Source organism: Melanerpes formicivorus, unplaced genomic scaffold (genome assembly GCF_026170545.1).
Source record: "Melanerpes formicivorus ecotype bairdi unplaced genomic scaffold, bMelFor1.0.p_v2 SCAF_16, whole genome shotgun sequence".
Taxonomy (NCBI): domain Eukaryota; kingdom Metazoa; phylum Chordata; class Aves; order Piciformes; family Picidae; genus Melanerpes; species Melanerpes formicivorus.
Window position 1 is genome coordinate 12,597,050 of NW_027142368.1, and position 15,520 is coordinate 12,612,569.

Consider the following 15,520-nt stretch of genomic DNA (forward strand, 5'->3'; position numbering starts at 1 on the left):
CGGCCCCGCCGACCGGGGAGAGCGGCGCCGGCCCCGCGGCTCCCCGGGAATCCCCTTCCACTGCCGCACCCAGCTTGCGGCCGAGCCCCCGGGGCCCCCCTCAACTCTGTAGGATGCGGGGGATCGGGAAGCCCCCTCCCCAGTCCTCCAGCCTCTTAAGTGGGACCCCAGCACCGCCCCGGAGTTGGAACCCCCCCCCCCGCCAGCCCGTCCCTCCGGGACTCCCCGCGGTACCGCCGGCATCCCCCTCGGTACACCGGCACTCTCCTCGGTACCGCCGGACCCACCGCCGTGCCACCCGGACCCTCTTCAGTGCCATTGGACACCCCCCGCAGTACGACTGGGATTCCACCACGGTACAACCGGGACCCTCCTCGGTACAAACGGGATCCCCTCCGCAGTGGCACCAAATCCCCCTCGGTACCACCAGACCCTCCTCGGTACCACCAGACCCCCTCGGTACCACCGGGACTCCTCCTCGGTAGAACTGGGACCCTCCTCAGTACCACTGGGACCCTCCTCAGTACCACTGGGATCCTCCTCAGTACCACTGGGACCCTCCTCAGTACCACTGGGACCCCCCCTCAGTACCACTCTATCCCCCTTGATACCACCACGACACCCCCCCCCCCTCCCGATACCACCAGGGACCCCTCTCAGTACCACCAGACCCATCTGGATACCACTGGGACCCCCCCTCAGTACAACCAGGATCCTTCCTTGGTACCACAGGGACCCCTCCCGGTGCCACCAGGAATCCCCTCAGTGCCATCAGATCCATCTGGACAACACAGGGACCCTGCCTTGGTACAACCAGAACCTGCCTCAGGACCACCAGGACCTCCCCAGTACCACTGGGACCCTTTCAGTGCCACCAGGATCCTCTCGGCGTCACCTCGGTACCACCGGGATCCCTTCAGTGCCGCAGGGTGCTCCTCTCAGGACCACTGGCTCCTCCTTGCTACCTCTGCAACTCCCCTCAGTGGCTGTCCCAGGAAGCTGGGGCCCAGGGATGCTCCCACCCAGCCCCAGGGCCACCAATCCCATCCCTGAGAGCACCCCAGGAACCCCTCCAGGAGCTTCTTCAACCACCCCCCAGCACTGCTCCAAACCACTGTGTGTCCTCCACCCCCTTCCCTTCTGCTGTGCCCCAACTCTGTCATTGCAGGACACAAATCCCCCTCCCCAAAATCCATCCAGCCCCCTACCCAACCCCCAACCATGGTGGGGGTGGGGGGGATTCAACCCTTTCTTTGCCCCAAAGCAGAGGTGACACAGAGAAAGCTGGAGCTGGAGGTCCAGGAGGCAGCAGGGCAGCTGAGGGGAGGAGGTGGCAGAACCACCACCAAGCCCCCCCCCAACACCACAGCCTTTATTCTGGGGGAGGGGGGGAGGAGATGTGGCCGTCACCGGTAGAGGTAATCGGCCTGGATGTTGGCAGCAATCTCAGCCTCCCACTTGTCCCCATTGTTGAGCAGCTTCTCCTTGTTGTAGAGCAGCTCCTCGTGGGTCTCTGTGGAGAACTCGAAGTTGGGACCCTACCAAGAGGAGGGAAAACAAAAGCTGTTGGTCTCCAGGATTGCTGGACCCCCACCGTCGGCCCTGAGCAGGGCTTGGAGCGGGGGATGGGGGAGGTGGGGGGCGTCTCACTGCCCCCAGCTCTGCGTGTGCCCCCAGCTGACCTCCACGATGGCATCCACAGGGCAGGCCTCCTGGCAGAAGCCGCAGTAGATGCACTTGGTCATGTCGATGTCGTAGCGCGTGGTGCGGCGGCTGCCGTCGGCTCGGGGCTCCGCCTCGATGGTGATGGCCTGGGGCAGGGACACCGTCAGAGCCCACACAGGGACAAGGGCACCCCCCAGAGCCGGCAGGAGGAGTTGGGAGTGAACCACAGAATGGTTTTTGGTTGGAAAAAGGGCTGTAAGGCCGTGGAGCACAGCCCTGAGCTCAGCACTTGCCGGGTGGCTGCTAAACCAGCGCCGCATCTCCGTGGCATGGAAACCCCTCCAGGGAGGGGGACTCCACCACTGCCCTGGGCAGCCTGGGCCAGGCCTTGACAACCCCCAAGGGCAACGAATTGTTCCTCATGTCTGAACTAAACCTCCCCTGGGGCAATGTGAGGCCATTCCCTCCTTTCCTGTCACTTGTTCCTTGGCATAAGAGCCCAGCCCCCACCTGGCTGCAGCCTCCTTGCAGGGAGCTGCAGAGAGCCAGAAGCTCTCCCCTCAGCCTCCTTTGCTCAGGCTCAACACCTCCAGCTCCCTCAGCTGCTCCTCCCCAGCCCTGTTCTCCAGACCCTTCCCCAGCTATGTTGCCCTACTCTGAACCTGCTCCAGCTCCTCAATGTCCTTCTGGGAGTGAGAGGCCCAAGACTGCCCCCAGGGTTCCAGCTGTGGCCTCAGCAGTGCCCAGCCCAGGGGACAATCCCTGCCCTGCTCCTGCTGGCCACACTCTTGCTGCTCCAGGCCAGGCTACTGGTAGCCTTCTTGGCCACCTGGGCACCCCCTGGCTCATCTCCAGCTGCTGTCACCAACCCCCTGCCAGCTCCTTTGCCACCAGACACTTTCCACTCTGCCCCCAGCCTGGGGCTGTCGTGAGCCAGGGGCAGGACCCAGCGCTTAGCCTGGTCAGACCTCATCCCACAGATCCAAGCCTGGCCAGATCAACAGCTTAGTGTCATCTACAGACTGAGTGAGGGTGGCTTGCTGTGCTCCTGCAGCCCACCCTGCAGGCCCTGGAGCTGACCTGTGCAGGGCAGATGGCCTCGCAGAGCTTGCAGGCGATGCACCTCTCCTCTCCCGAGGGGTAGCGGCGCAGGGCGTGCTCCCCCCGGAACCGGGGGCTCAGGGGGCCCTTCTCAAAGGGGTAGTTGATGGTGGCTGGCTCCCGGAAAAGGTAGCTCAGGGTCATGGCCAAGCCTGGGGAGAGAAAGCAGGGAGGTTGTGGGAGGGGTAGGGTGGGAGGTGGGCAGCCCAGGGGTGGGCTGTGGGGGAGGAGGAGAGGGCGGCAGGCTCACCTCGGATGAGCTCGGTCCACAGCAGGGTCTGGGCGGCGCGGTCGGTGATGGAGCGCATGTCCATGGCCGGCTCCTGCACGTTGACGTACTCTGGGGGGAGGGGGGAGCTGTGCCCGTGCCAGCTGTGCCCACCCCCGGGGGCACAGGGGAACCTGCACCCCTCCCCCCTCCCCACAGAGAGCGGGAAATGCCCACCGCCCCCGGGAGGAGGGGAAGCTGTGCCCGCCCCAAGCAGCTGGGAGCTGTGCCCATCCCAAGCAGATGGGAGCTGTGCACACCCCAAGCAGATGCCAGCTGTGCCCACCCCAGCTGTGCCCACCCCAAGCAGATGGCAGTTGTGCACATGCCAGCTGTGCCCACCCCAAGCAGATGCCAGCTGTGCCCACCCCAAGCAGATGGCAGTTGTGCCCACCCCAGCTGTGCCCACCCCAAGCAGATGGCAGTTGTGCCCACCCCAGCTGTGCCCACCCCAGCTATGCCCACCCCAAGCAGATGGCAGTTGTGCCCACCCCAAGCAGATGGCAGTTGTGCACATGCCAGCTGTGCCCACCCCAAGCAGATGCCAGCTGTGCCCACCCCAAGCAGATGGCAGTTGTGCCCGCCCCAGCTGTGCCCACCCCAAGCAGGTGGGAGCTGTGCCCACCCCAATCAGATGGCAGTTGTGCCCACCCCAGCTGCACCCATCCCAAGCAGGTGGAAGCTGTGCCCACCCCACAGAAAGGAAGAAGTTGTGCCCACTGCAGCTGTGCCTATCCCCTGGAGAGAAGGAAGCTGTGCCCAACCCACAGGGAGAGAGAAGCTGTGGCCACCTCAGCTGTGCCCACTCCACAGGGGGACGAAAGATGTGCCAACCCCAGCTGTGTCTACCTGCAAAGAGGGGGAAGCTGTGCCCACCCCACCTGTACCCACCCTGTGCCCCAACTCACTGTAGGTGTCCCTGGGGGTGCTGGTGCTGAGCGGGCGCAGGTATCCCAGGGGGGCTGTTGGGCCTTGGTGGGTAGGGAGGAAAGAGAGAGAGAGAGAGGAGGAGGAGGGTCAGGAGGGTTTGGGGGAGAGGGGAGAGGGGCAAAGGGGTGCCTGGCACAGCCTCACCTCTGCGGGCAGCCTGGTACAGCAAGCGCAGCGCCGCCATCTCCGGTCCTGCTGGGACAGGGGGACACAGCCTGAGGGCACTCAGCTGCCCGCTCAGCAAGTGGCTGGGGGTGGTCCTGAGCACATCCCCCACGACCCACAGGGCACCACCCAGGAGCCCTGACCCCCAGCCCACTACCAGAAGCGACGTGGTGCCCCTACGAGCCCTCCTCCTGCAAGGGACTCAGATGTCCCCCGCTCCCCTTCAAGGGACCCAGATGCCCAACCACCCCCCCAGCACCTCAACAAACGGACTCAAGCGTCCTGTTTGCCCCCCACCTACGAGAGACCAAGATGTCTTACCCTTCCCCACACCCCAAAATGGACCCAGGGCTCCTGGCCCCACCACCTCCCACCGGGGACCCGGGCGCCCTGTTCCCCACCCTGCAACAAGGGAACCAGCTCCGCCCACCCCCAAGGGACCCAAACCTCCAACTCCCTCCCCAAAACAGACCCCTGGGTCCTGTGTCCCACCCCACAAGGGACCCAGCTGTGCTGTGCCCCCCACAACCTCAACAGAGAACCCAAACTGTGTCCCCCAACAAGGGACTCAACAGTGCCTCTTCCCCATAAGGACCCAAACGCGCAGCCCCCCTCCCCAAACGGACCCAGGTGTCAGCACCTCGCACAAGGGACCCAGCTGTCCTGTTTCCCCCACCCCTCCCCACCAAGTGGTCCAGATATCCACCACCCCCACCCTAAAAGGTACCCAGGTATCCTGCTTCACCCCCCGACTTTCCCACAAGGGACCAAAGTGTTGCCCCCTCCAAGTGACCCAGGTGTCGTGCCCCCCTAAAGGGACCCCAGCCGTCCTGCCCCGTCCCGTCCTGTCCCCTCCCGTTCCCCTGCCAGCTGACCCAGGCACCTTGTTGCAGGCCTCCCCCCGCCCCCATGGAACCACGATGTCCCTTCTGAGCGACACAATCACCTTGTGTGCCCCCCCCCCACCTCCCCCCAAAGAACCCACGTGTGTGTCCCTGCAAGGGTGTCTGACCCCCACTCAACGGACCCAGGGGTCCTGCCCACCCCCAAGCCCTGCCTGAGAGACCTCGAGGAGCCTCCCCCACCTCATACCACCCAAAAGCCCTGCTCCAAGTCCATCCCCTCCCCACTCTCCAGCACCCCCCAGGAGCGGACAGCGCTGCCCCCACACCTCGACCCCCAAAAGGCCTCGGGGACTCAGTGTCTGTGCCCAAAGACAAGGGGAGCCAAGCGTCCGGGCCTGCCCCTCTGCCCCAAGCTGGATATGGGAGCACCGTAGAACATCACAAACCTGAGCCCCGTCGGCCCCACCTGGCAGCCCCTTCCCCAGGGCCCCGGTACCGCCGGCTCTCCCCCACTCACCTCCCCCAAGGACCCGGCCGTCCTAACCGCACTACGCATGCGCCACAGGGCAGCGGCGCAGCGCGGGGTCGCAGCGCAGCGACGGGCCGCGCTAGACTCCTTCCCCATTGGCTCGCTGGGAAAACAGGGGGCGGGAAAAAGGCCTCCATTGGCTGATAGGGCGGTGACAGCCTAGCTTCCCATTGGGTCGCCTAAAAACGGATGGGCGGGGAAACGCTCGCGATTGGACAGGCGTGTTTATTGTGCGGGAGGTGCGGGGTCAGAGGATGGCGCAGGCTTCGTCTCGCTTGACCTGGCTGGCGGAGCGCAGCAGCGGCAGGCGTCGCTGTTCGTAGGGCGGGTAGCGGGGTTTGTTGAAGGCTTCCCGGCCGTTCCCACGCAGCAGTGTGGCTCGTGAATGCGAGAAAGTGTCGAAGGTGAAGCGGCCGTGACAGCGCCCCATGCCGCTCTGCCCTGCGGAGCACCGTGCGTGAGGGCCCGGCACTGGGAGCGGAACCGGCTGCCGGGGAAGGATTCAGAGCAGGGAGCGAGACTTCAGGGGCAGGAGCACCGGGCTCTGAGCCACGGCACAGCTCCCGGGACGGGAGGGTTGGCAGCAGAGCACCGGTTCTAGGCAGGGAATACTGAGGGGACAGGGACAAGAGCCACAGTGACAAGTGTCCCAGGGGTCGGATACTGGGCGAGCAGTCCCAGGAGGTGCTGGGGCTGGGGACACTGGAGCATATCCCTGGGAAACAGATTAAGACAGAGATGCTATTAGAGGATGAGGCAGAGGACAGTGGGGTAGGGGACATGTGAGACACTGTACAGAAGTTCAGGACCAGTGCTGGGAATGCAGCCCCAGAACAGGAGGGACCTGAGTGGTGGCAGAGCTTGTGGACTCTGGGCTAGGTTCCCCCAGGAGCTGGCTTGGCTCAGCCCTGGGTGCTGGGGGGGGGGGGAGGTCCCACAGCACCCTGCTCTCAGGTGTTTGGACCTACCAATGCCACCAAAGGGCAGTGAGGTCAGTGTGAAGTGCATGATGGTGTCATTGCCACAGAAGCCACCGCTGCTTGTCCTCTCCAGCACCCTCTTCACCACCTGAGGGGAGAGGGCAGGAGGGTGCTGAGCACCTGCTAGGCGCCCTTTGCCTGCCTGTTGCCTGAGGCACGCCAGGGCATTCACAGCTGGGGATATGAGGTCTCAGCAGGATGTGGCCCGAGCTGAAGGAGACGCTGCTGCTAGCCCAGCCCCACACCTGCTTGCTGGAGGAGAAGACATAGATGGCCAAGGGCCGCTCCCGGGCGTTGATGAAGGCAATGGCATCGTCCACGCTCTTCACCGTGAAGATGGGCAGGACGGGCCCAAAGATCTCCTCCTGCATCACAGGGTCATCCTGCTGCACATCCACCAGCACTGTGGGGGCTGCCAAGAGAGGGAAAAGCCAAGCCTGGAGCGCCTGGGACCCGCACCCCAAGCCTGCCCACCCACCTTCCAGGCCGTATCCTCACCGATGTAGCGCGTCGCTGCGTCCGTCTGTCCCCCGATGGCCACGCGGCCGCCGCTCAGCAGGGCGCTCACCCGCTGGAAGTGTCGGTCCCCGACGATCCGGGCAAAGCTGGAGGACTCCTGAGGGTTGGGGCCATAAAACTCGGTGATGGCCTCCCGCAGGGCCGGCATCAGCTTCTCCTGCATCTCCAGGCTGCAGAGGACGTAGTCCGGCGCGATGCAGGTCTGGCCGGCGTTGAAGAAGCGTCCCCAGGCCAGGCGCCGAGCGGCGTTCTGCACGTGGCAGCTGTCGGACACGTAGCAGGGGTTCTTGCCCCCCAGCTCCAGCGTCACCGGCGTCAGGTGCCTGGCAGCAGCGCTCATCACCACCCTGCCCACCGCGGGGCTGCCTGAGGAGCGGCGCAACAGCGGCGGCGTGAGGCAAGGCTGCGGCCTGGGGCTCCCCCTGCTGAGCCAGGGGAAAGGCATCCGGCCGCGGAGCCGTGGAGTGCTTGAGGTTGAGGTTAGAAGAGAGCTTTGAGATCGTGGACTCCAAGCCTTCCCCCAGCACTGCCAGGGCACCACCAAGCCGTGGCCCTCAGCACCACAGCTCCAGGGCTTGGAAACCCCTCCAGGGATGGGAAGTCTACCACTGGCCTGGGCCAGGCCTCTACAACCCTTTCCATGAACAAGCTTCTTGTCCAACCTAAGCCCCTGGGGCAACTTGAGGCCATTCCCTCTTGACCTGCTGCTTGTTTCTTGGGAGAAGAGTCCAACCCCCACCTGGCTCCAGCATCACCAGCGTCAGGTGCCTGGCATCACCACCCTGCCCACTGAGGAGCTGCCTGAAGAGCAGCAAAGCAGCAGCAGCAAGAGGGAAGAGCTCACTGGCTGCAGCACAGCTCTGCAATGTGGCTCTCCAAGGAGGCAAAGCTGCCTGCTGGCATCGAGTCAAAGGATAACCCAAACCCTGGCCCTCAGCACCACATCTCCAGGGCTCTGAAACCCCTCCCGGGATGGGGACTCCACCACTGTCCTGGGCAGCCTGGGCCAGGCCTATGACAACCCTCGAGGGCAAGACATTGTTCCTCATGGCCAACCTAAACCTCCCCTGGGGCAGCTTGAGGCCATTTCCTCATCCTGTCGCTTGCCCCTTGCAAGAAGAGACCAAATCTCGGCAGCTGGGGGGGGTCCTTTCTACACCCAGCAGTGATTTACTTACGTTCCACTACTTTCTGTTCAAGATCTGTGAAGAACTTTCAAGGCATAGCCTATAACTACCACACAACGTGAGCCCAGTGTGGTTCAGACACCACCCCCCAGCAGATCCATCCTGGGTTTGCTGGGACAGCCCCATGCCCTAGGGATAGGATAGAGTTGAATTAAATTGAATTGGAATGGAATTGGAATGGGAATTGGAATTGAATTGACCAAGTTGGAAAAGACCTTGGAGATCAAGTCCAACCTATCACCCAACACCATCTGATCAACTAAACCATGGCACCAAGCAGCCCATCCAGTCTCTTCCTAAACACCTCCAGTGATGGTGACTCCACCACCTCCCTGGGCAGCACATCCCAGTGGCCAACCTCTCTTTCTGGGAAGAACTTCTTCCTAACATCCAGCCTGAGCTCCCCCTGGCGCAGCTTGAGACTGTGTCCTCCTGTTCTGGTGCTGGTTGCCTGGATGGGACTAGAGGTTCCCTATGGGGCCTACCAGTGTAGAAGATGTAGTCAAATTTGTTCTCCAGCAGTCTGGTGGTCCCCTCCACGCCAGCAGTCACCACAGCAAAGCAGTCCTGTGACACGGGGTGGAAGGCAGGAGGAGGGGTGGGTGGAGGTGACTTGGCCAAGCAGGTTTGGGACACACAGTGAGAAGCATCCCTGCAGAGAGAGGTGGCCCACAGCAGAAGGTTCTTTTTACCTTGTCCAGGTACTTTGGCAGCATCTCAGCCATCAGCCTCTCCGTGTTCTTGCTCACTTCAGAGGGTTTCACAACGACACAGTTCCCTGCAGGGCAGAGGCTCTCTGCTGGTGAGGACCTCGCTCACGGGGAGCAGGCTCTGTTCTCAGCACAGCACCACCACCACATTCCCGCCCCATGGGGGACCAGACGCTGCCCAGAGCGAGGTTTTGCTACCCCCCCAGTACGTCAGGGCCCCAGGGCAGCCTCACCAGCAGCGATGGCCCCAATGAGGGGCACCAGGAGGAGGTTGATGGGGTAGTTCCAGGGCGCAATGATGAGCACCACCCCGTAGGGCTCCTTGCGGATGAAGGCCGAGTCCAGCTGCATCGCCTGGGGACGCAAGGACGGCATGAGGGACATCCCCAGCCCACCCTCTGTGTCCCCACCAGGCCAGTGCCCCCCATACCCAGTTCTTCTCCACGTGCTCATCCTTCATCCAGGTGCTGAGGTTGTTGAGCGTGTGGTTGAGCTCGCCCCTGCAAACGAAGATCTCGGAGAGCTGCGTTTCAACGTGTGGCTGGGGAGGGGACACACGAGAGGTCATCGTGGCCACCGCTGCAGCCACAGCCCCATGGCCACCTCACCGTGGTGAGAATCATCACAGAGTGGCTTTGGTTGGAAAAGAGCTTGAAGAGCATGGAGTCCAACCCTTCCCCCAGCACTGCCAGGGCACCACCAAACCGTGGCCCTCAGCACCACAGCTCCAGGGCTTTGAAACCCTTCAGGGGTTGGACATGCTCCCCAGAGAAGTTGTGGAGTCTCCCCCTCTGGAGACTTTCAAGACCTAACTGGATGCATTCCTGTCTGACCTGCACTAGAGTGTATGGTTGTGTGGTCCTGCTCTGGCAGGGGGGTTGGACTCACTTTACAGAGGTCACCTCCAAGCCCTACCATCCTGTGAACCTGTGATGAGGACTCCACCACTGCCCTGGGCAGCCGGTGGCAGGCTTTGGCAGCCCTTTCGGGTGAGGACATCTCTCATGGCCAACCCAAACCTCCCCTGGGGCAGCCTGAGGCCATTGCCTCTTGTCCTGGCACTTGACCCTTGGCAGAAGAGTCCAACCCCCACCTGGCTCCAAGCTCCTTGCAGGGAGCTGCAGAGAGCCAGAAGCTCTCCCCTCAGCCTCCTTCTCTCCAGGCTCAACACCCCCAGCTCCCTCAGCTGCTCCTCCCCAGCCCTGTTCTCCAGACCCTTGCCCAGCTTTGTTGTCCTCCTCTGGACCTGCTCCAGCTCCTCAATGTCCTTCTGGGAGTGAGAGGCCCACAACTGACCTCAGGATTCCAGGTGTGGCCTCAGCAGTGCCCAGCCCAGGGGACAATCCCTGCCCTGCTCTTGCTGGCCACGCTCTTGCTGCTCCAGGCCACCTGGGCACCCCCTGGCTCATCTCCAGCTTGCTATCTTCAGCTGATTCCTGCAGAGCAGGGTCTCAGAGTATTGGAGTTCTAAAGGTTGGCTGGGGGCACTGATAACTTCATGTGACACACCTGCATACTTGATCAACTTTGTTCCTGCTGGGCAAGTTTTCTTCCCTTTTGTGATGTTGCCACACTCCTTCTGTCAGCAGAAACCTGCCTGAGCTTCAGCTCAGCTCATTGCCAGGAAAAGGAAGTTACATGGGGGCTGCAGAAGTGGTGGTGGCATTTTGGAGAACAAAGGACTGGTCTGGGTGTTGAATCCTATTTGGTCTGGAGCTACAAAGGTGCTGAGTGGTGTGGAGCATCTCTGTGAGGAGCAAAGGCTGAGAGCCCTGGGGCTGCTGAGCCTGCAGAAGAGCAGCCCCAGAGGGCAGCTGAGCAATGCTCAGCAAGAGCTAAAGGAGCTGTGGGGGACAAGAGGTTGGGGCCAGACTGAAAGCACCAAGAAGGCAGGAGAACAACACTGGGTGGGAAACCCAAGGGCAGGGTTAGTGAGGAGAGTTGGGGGAAGGAGGTGAACTGAGGCTGATGTGTTTGGAAATGGTTAATGGAGGCTGGGCACTCCCCACAGCCTTGTTCTGTGCACACTTGGACAGCTCTGGAGGAGGTGGGTTGGGAAGTGTTCTACCTCCTTCCTCCACATCTGCTGGCTGCAAGCCCAGGGCAGAGGCAAGCACAAGGATGGATCAACCCAACATGTGAGGAAGTTTAGCTGACCCAGGACATCCTGCTTGAGTGCAGGAGTTGGTGTGGCTGTGGGCAGCACCTAGGCTCCTTCAGCCATGGGTTCCCTCAGTTCCCATCACACCCTCACTTTGCCCATGTCCAGCGTGGCAGCCTCCAGGATGTCCTCCTCCTTCTCCTCCAGGAAGCGTCCCAGGGCCTCCAGCTGGGCCACACGATACTCCATGGGCCAGGACTTCCTTGAGAGCCAGCTGGCCCTCAGGTGGCTCACCAGCCCAGCATAGGGGTTCCTGCTATGGGGGTCAGAGGGACTCCAGCCCCATCCCACATGCTCCCAGTGAGGAGCTCCACGTCCCACCCTGCTTCCATGTCACCCCAGCTCCACATCCCACCCTGCTTCCATGTCACCCCAGCTCCACATCCCACCCTGCTTCCATGTCACCTCAGCTCCCCATCCCACCCTGGTTCTACGTCACCCCAGCTCCCCATCCCACCCTGCTTCCAATTCACCCCAGCTCCACATCCCACCCTGCTTCCATGTCACCCCAGCTCCACATCCCACCCTGGTTCTACGTCACCCCAGCTCCACATCCCACCCTGCTTCCATGTCACCCCAGCTCCACATCCCACCCTGCTTCCATGTCACCCCAGCTCCACATCCCACCCTGCTTCCATGTCACCCCAGCTCCACATCCCACCCTGGTTCTATGTCACCCCAGCTCCACATCCCACCCTATCTCTGGGTCACCATAGCTCCACATCCCACTCCAGCATCCCATCAGAACCCTGGGCTGATGGCAGGGCACCCAGCCTCCTCCTGCTTCCTTGTGCCTCAACCAGAGGCTCTCACCTCATGGCATCATCGCTGTCCACACTCTCCTTCCCACCACCAGCGCTGTTCTCATGCTCAGGAGCTTTCGTGGCCCCACTGCCCAAGGGCTGTGGGAAGAGGCTGCTGGTTTCCATGCTCCCAGGGGAGGGAGGTGAGGCTGCTTCCACTGCCGTGCCCCAGGGGCTGGTTCCTCACCCAGGGAATGAGAACTTTCTCCCTGAGCAGAAGAGCTCAGAGGCCCCTGCTGAGCTGCAGAGCTGGTGGAGCGCAGGCAGCCACCCTGTGCCAGTCACAGCCCACTTGTCCCAGCCTGTTCATCCTGGGAGGAGAGAGCTCAGGCTTGCTGCTGGCCCTGCCTCCTTGGCTGCCAGCCCTGCTGGACGTCACTGGCTCTGTTCCAGCCCAAGCCAATGGATGCAAAACGCATCCCTGAATCCCAGCGTGGAGGGGGCTGGAAGGGAGCTCTGGAGATCACCCAGCCCTCTGGGGCTGCTCTTCTGCAGGCTCCACAGCCCCAGGGCTCTCAGCCTTTGCTCCTCACAGAGCTGCTCCAGGCCCCTCAGCGTCTCCAGAGCCTCCCCTGGACTCTCTCCAGCAGTTCCCAATCTCTCTTGAACTGGGGAGCACAGAACTGGACTCCAGTTGTGGCTTCATCAGGACAGAGAAGAGGGGGAAGAGAACCCTCCTTGACCTGCTGGCCATAGTCCTCTTTATGCCCCCAGGGCACCATTGGCCTTCTTGGCCACGAGGGCACATTGCTGGCTCATGGGCAACTTGTTGTCTCCCAGCACTCCTGGGTCTTTATCTGTGGAGCTGCTTCCCAAGAGGTCCCCTCTCATCTGTACTGCTGCAGGGGATTGTTCCTCCCCAGGCAGAGGACCCTTCACTTGTCCTTGAACTCCATGAGGTTCCTCTCCCCAGCCTCTCCATCCTGGCCAGGTCTCAATGGCAGCAGAGCCTGATGGGTGCCAGCCACTCTTCCCTGTTCTGCACCATCAGCCAGGGCCAGCTCACACCTTGTTGTCCCTCTGATCCTCAGGGAGCACCCAGGACAGAGTTTCCACATCCTCCCTGGCCCTGCTCCAGCGTCTGACCACCCTTCTAGGGACCTCTTTCCTCCTTTTGTTTCCCACTGAGGTTTTCCCACGCTGCAAGCTCAGGATGGACAGCCTCAGCTTCACCCTCATCTGCAAGATGGAGCACTTGGCTGGTGGCCTCCAGACCAAAAGAACAAGCCATGATTCATTCCTTGTCCCCAAAATGAGTCTCAAACCTGCACTCAGCCCCAGCCCCCTGCAGAGCACCCAGGGCATGACGATGAGATCCTGTGCACAACCATGGTGAGCAAGGTTCCACCTTCTTCAGCCTCTCACACCTCCAGATGTGCTATCAGCACCTGCTGAGCCTGGACCTCTGTGCACAACTCCTGTTCTCCCAGCTCTCTGGGGTGCAACCAGCAGATGGGTGGCAGGGAGGGGAGAAAAAAGGGAAGATTGAAATCCCACAATCTCAGCATGGTGAGGGGTTGGAAGGGACCTCTGGAGATCATCCAGTCCAACCCCCCCCTGCTAAAGCAGGGCACCCACAGCAGGATGTCCACTCCTCCCACTCTGGTACCACCAGGAAAGTAGCTGATGATACAAAGCCACCCTGGGAACACCTCACTGCCACCAGCAGAAGGTGATGGTGGGGCTGAGGGTGTTGGTGCGATGGGTGGGGGGCACGTGGGGTGAGGGCACCTGCCCCCTGGGGCTCAGTGGCCAGAGTTTGAGTTGAATCTAGCCAGGGAGATTAAAGGGAATACTAAGAACTTTTACAGGTATATTAATGGGAAGAAGAAGACTAGGGAAGGTGTGGGCCCCCTCAGAAAGGAAAATGGTGACATGGTCACATGTGATGAGGAAAAGGCTGAGGTACTTAATAACTTCTTTACCTCAGTCTTCACTGCAAGGGCCTCTAGCCACACTCCTGATGTTATGGAAGTCAAAGCCAGGGACGGGGAGGAAGAACTGCCCATTGTAAGTACAGATCAGGTTCGTGATCATCTGAAGAACCTGAAAGTGTTCAAGTCCATGGGACCCGACGGGTTACACCCACGGGTACTGAGAGAACTGGCAGATGAGGTTGCTAAACCCCTCTCTATTATATTTCAAAAGTCCTGGCAGTCTGGTGAAGTCCCCACAGACTGGAAAAGGGGAAACATTGCCCCCATCTTCAAAAAGGGCAAGAAGGAGGAACCAGGGAACTACAGGCCAGTCAGTCTCACCTCTGTGCCCGGAAAGATCATGGAACAGATCCTCCTGGAGTCACTACTCGCTCAAAAGAATAGTGAAGAGGTGATTGGGAACAGTCAGCATGGCTTTGCCAAGGGCAAATCCTGCCTGACCAACCTGGTGGCCTTCTATGAGCAGGTGACAAAATTAATAGATGAGGGGCGAGCAACTGATGTCATTTACCTGGACCTGAGCAAAGCCTTCGACACTGTCCCGCACCACATCCTGGTCTCCAAACTGGTGACACATGGGTTTGATGGGTGACCACTAGATGGATAAGGAACTGGCTTGATGGCCGCACCCAAAGAGTGGCTGTCAATGGCTCCATGTCCCAGTGGAGGCCAGTGACAAGTGGAGTCCCTCAGGGATCAGTCCTGGGACCTGTCTTATTCAACATCTTTGTGGGGGACATGGACAGTGGCATTGAGTGCACCCTCAGCAAGTTTGCTGATGACACCAAGCTGTGTGGTGCAGCAGACACGCTGGAGGGAAGGGAGGCCATCCAGAGGGACCTTGACAGGCTGGAGAGGTGGGCACAAGCCAACCTCATGAAGTTCAATAAGAGCAAGTGCAGGGTCCTGCATCTGGGTCGAGGCAATCCCAGGCACAAATACAGGCTGGGCAGTGACTGGCTGGAGGGTAGCCCTGAGGAGAGAGACTTGGGGGTGCTGGTGGACAAAAAGCTCAACATGAGCTCTCAGTGTGCACTTGCAGCCCGCAAAGCCAATCAGATCCTGGGCTGCATCAGGAGAAGTGTGGCTAGCAGGTCGAGGGAGGTGATCCTCCCCCTCTACTCAGCCCTGGTGAGACCCCACCTGGAGTACTGTGTCCAGTTCTGGAGCCCCTATTACAAGAGGGATGTGGAGGTGCTGGAGCGTGTCCAGAGAAGGGCCACGAGGATGATCAGAGGGCTGGAGCACCTCTCCTATGAGGACAGACTGAAGGAGTTGGGGCTGTTCAGTCTGCAGAAGAGAAAGCTCCGAGGAGACCTAATTGTCGCCTTCCAGTATCTGAAGGGGGCCTACAGGAAGGCTGGGGAAGGACTTCTCAGGATCTCAGGTAGTGATAGGACTAGGGGGAATGGAATGAAGCTGGAGGTGGGGAGATTCAGGCTAGATGTGAGGAGGAGGTTCTTCACCATGAGAGTGGTGAAACCCTGGAATGGGTTGTCCAGGGAGGTGGTCGAGGCCCCGTCCCTGGGGGTGTTTAAGAGCAGGCTGGATGAGGCTCTGTCCAGCCTGATCTAGTGTGGGGTGTCCCTGCCCATGGCAGGGGGGTTGGAACTAGATGATCCTTGTGGTCCCTTCCAACCCTGAATGAAACTATGAAACTATGAATTCCAGTCTGACACCTCCCAAACTGGGTGATGGAAGTGCTGAGGAGAGACCAGGC

General features: G+C 61.0%; 2 protein-coding genes across 8 annotated transcripts; both read right to left on the reverse strand.

Annotated features, from left to right (window-relative positions):
• Positions 1–1,291: 1,291 nt before the first annotated feature.
• Positions 1,292–5,547, reverse strand: NDUFS8 (NADH:ubiquinone oxidoreductase core subunit S8). Of its 3 annotated transcripts, none has more exons than XM_068148228.1 (7): positions 5,492–5,547; positions 4,109–4,156; positions 3,943–4,005; positions 3,017–3,106; positions 2,746–2,918; positions 1,683–1,811; positions 1,292–1,538 (listed from the first exon to the last, which is right to left on the reverse strand). In XM_068148228.1, exons 2-7 carry the CDS (start codon positions 4,146–4,148, stop codon positions 1,407–1,409), a joined length of 627 nt encoding a protein of 208 aa, XP_068004329.1. In that variant the 5' UTR covers positions 4,149–4,156; positions 5,492–5,547; the 3' UTR covers positions 1,292–1,406. The 3 variants fall into 3 exon arrangements, with proteins under 3 accessions (XP_068004329.1, XP_068004330.1, XP_068004331.1); XM_068148229.1 differs by having other exon boundaries at positions 4,109–4,159; positions 5,492–5,510; XM_068148230.1 differs by lacking the exon at positions 5,492–5,547 and adding an exon at positions 5,421–5,442.
• Positions 5,548–5,646: 99 nt separating this feature from the next.
• On the reverse strand, positions 5,647–13,610 carry LOC137445981 (aldehyde dehydrogenase family 3 member B1-like). Of its 5 annotated transcripts, none has more exons than XM_068148199.1 (10): positions 11,874–13,609; positions 11,154–11,313; positions 9,330–9,440; positions 9,133–9,253; positions 8,882–8,967; positions 8,675–8,756; positions 6,982–7,368; positions 6,729–6,895; positions 6,472–6,571; positions 5,647–6,218 (listed from the first exon to the last, which is right to left on the reverse strand). In XM_068148199.1, the coding sequence occupies exons 1-10, from the start codon at positions 11,987–11,989 to the stop codon at positions 5,683–5,685; spliced, it is 1,866 nt and encodes a 621-aa protein (XP_068004300.1). In that variant the 5' UTR covers positions 11,990–13,609; the 3' UTR covers positions 5,647–5,682. The 5 variants fall into 5 exon arrangements, with proteins under 5 accessions (XP_068004300.1, XP_068004299.1, XP_068004303.1 ...); XM_068148198.1 differs by having other exon boundaries at positions 11,154–11,316; XM_068148200.1 differs by having other exon boundaries at positions 5,683–5,944; positions 11,154–11,316; positions 11,874–13,606.
• Positions 13,611–15,520: the final 1,910 nt, after the last annotated feature.